This window comes from Austrofundulus limnaeus, unplaced genomic scaffold, assembly GCF_001266775.1.
Source record: "Austrofundulus limnaeus strain Quisiro unplaced genomic scaffold, Austrofundulus_limnaeus-1.0 Scaffold10402, whole genome shotgun sequence".
Taxonomy (NCBI): domain Eukaryota; kingdom Metazoa; phylum Chordata; class Actinopteri; order Cyprinodontiformes; family Rivulidae; genus Austrofundulus; species Austrofundulus limnaeus.
This window is the reverse complement of record NW_013962804.1, coordinates 1-596: the sequence shown is the minus strand read 5'-3', so window position 1 is coordinate 596 and position 596 is coordinate 1. Positions and strand designations below refer to the sequence as shown.

At 52.9% G+C, this 596-nt stretch overlaps 1 protein-coding gene across 1 annotated transcript; it reads left to right on the top strand.

Annotated features, from left to right (window-relative positions):
- Positions 1-6: 6 nt before the first annotated feature.
- On the top strand, positions 7-386 carry LOC106512691 (p53 apoptosis effector related to PMP-22; the record flags this gene model as incomplete). The annotated part of the gene is given in 1 exon segment (XM_014001255.1): positions 7-386. A coding segment is annotated over 1 exon segment (205 nt), but the record flags the coding sequence as incomplete, so codon positions are not given.
- Positions 387-596: the final 210 nt, after the last annotated feature.

The following is a 596-nucleotide window of genomic DNA, read 5'->3' as shown; positions in this document are numbered from 1 at the left end:
TCTCTCTCTCTCTCTCTCTCTCTCTCTCTCTCTCTCTCTCTCTCTCTTTTCGGGAGCGGCCGACATTCTTTATCGCCCATCAACACTTTATCCTCCACAGTCTTTCTCCTCTCAGCCATTAACGGACTACGCTTTCCGTCGCCCGTCGTCAAGTTCGTTCCCAGCGCCGACACCGTCCGACATGTTCCGCTGCGGGATCGCCTACCCTCGGTGCAGGTGGATCGTGCCCCTGCTGCTGCTGTTCGCCGTCATTTTCGACCTGATCGCCGTGGCGGCCCAGTCCGGATGGGTCGAGGACGAAAACGCCAAGTCTCACTACGCCAGCATGTGGACCGAGTGCCGAGGGAGGAACGACAACTGGGACTGCAGGACCCTCATGGGGAACCGTAAGTGGTCTTTCTGGACTCATAAACCAAAGTGAAGTATCTACAAGTGGTTTCTGTCCAGAGGGAGGAGGAGGCCTAGAGTCAGCCAGGCAGACTGAACTTTGGTCCTCCCTGTTATTATTCTGATCTGACCATAAGAAGCCCAAACACAGCCTCAAGAAGTAAGGATTAAAAAAAAAAAAAAAAAAACAGCCTCAAGAAGTAAGGATT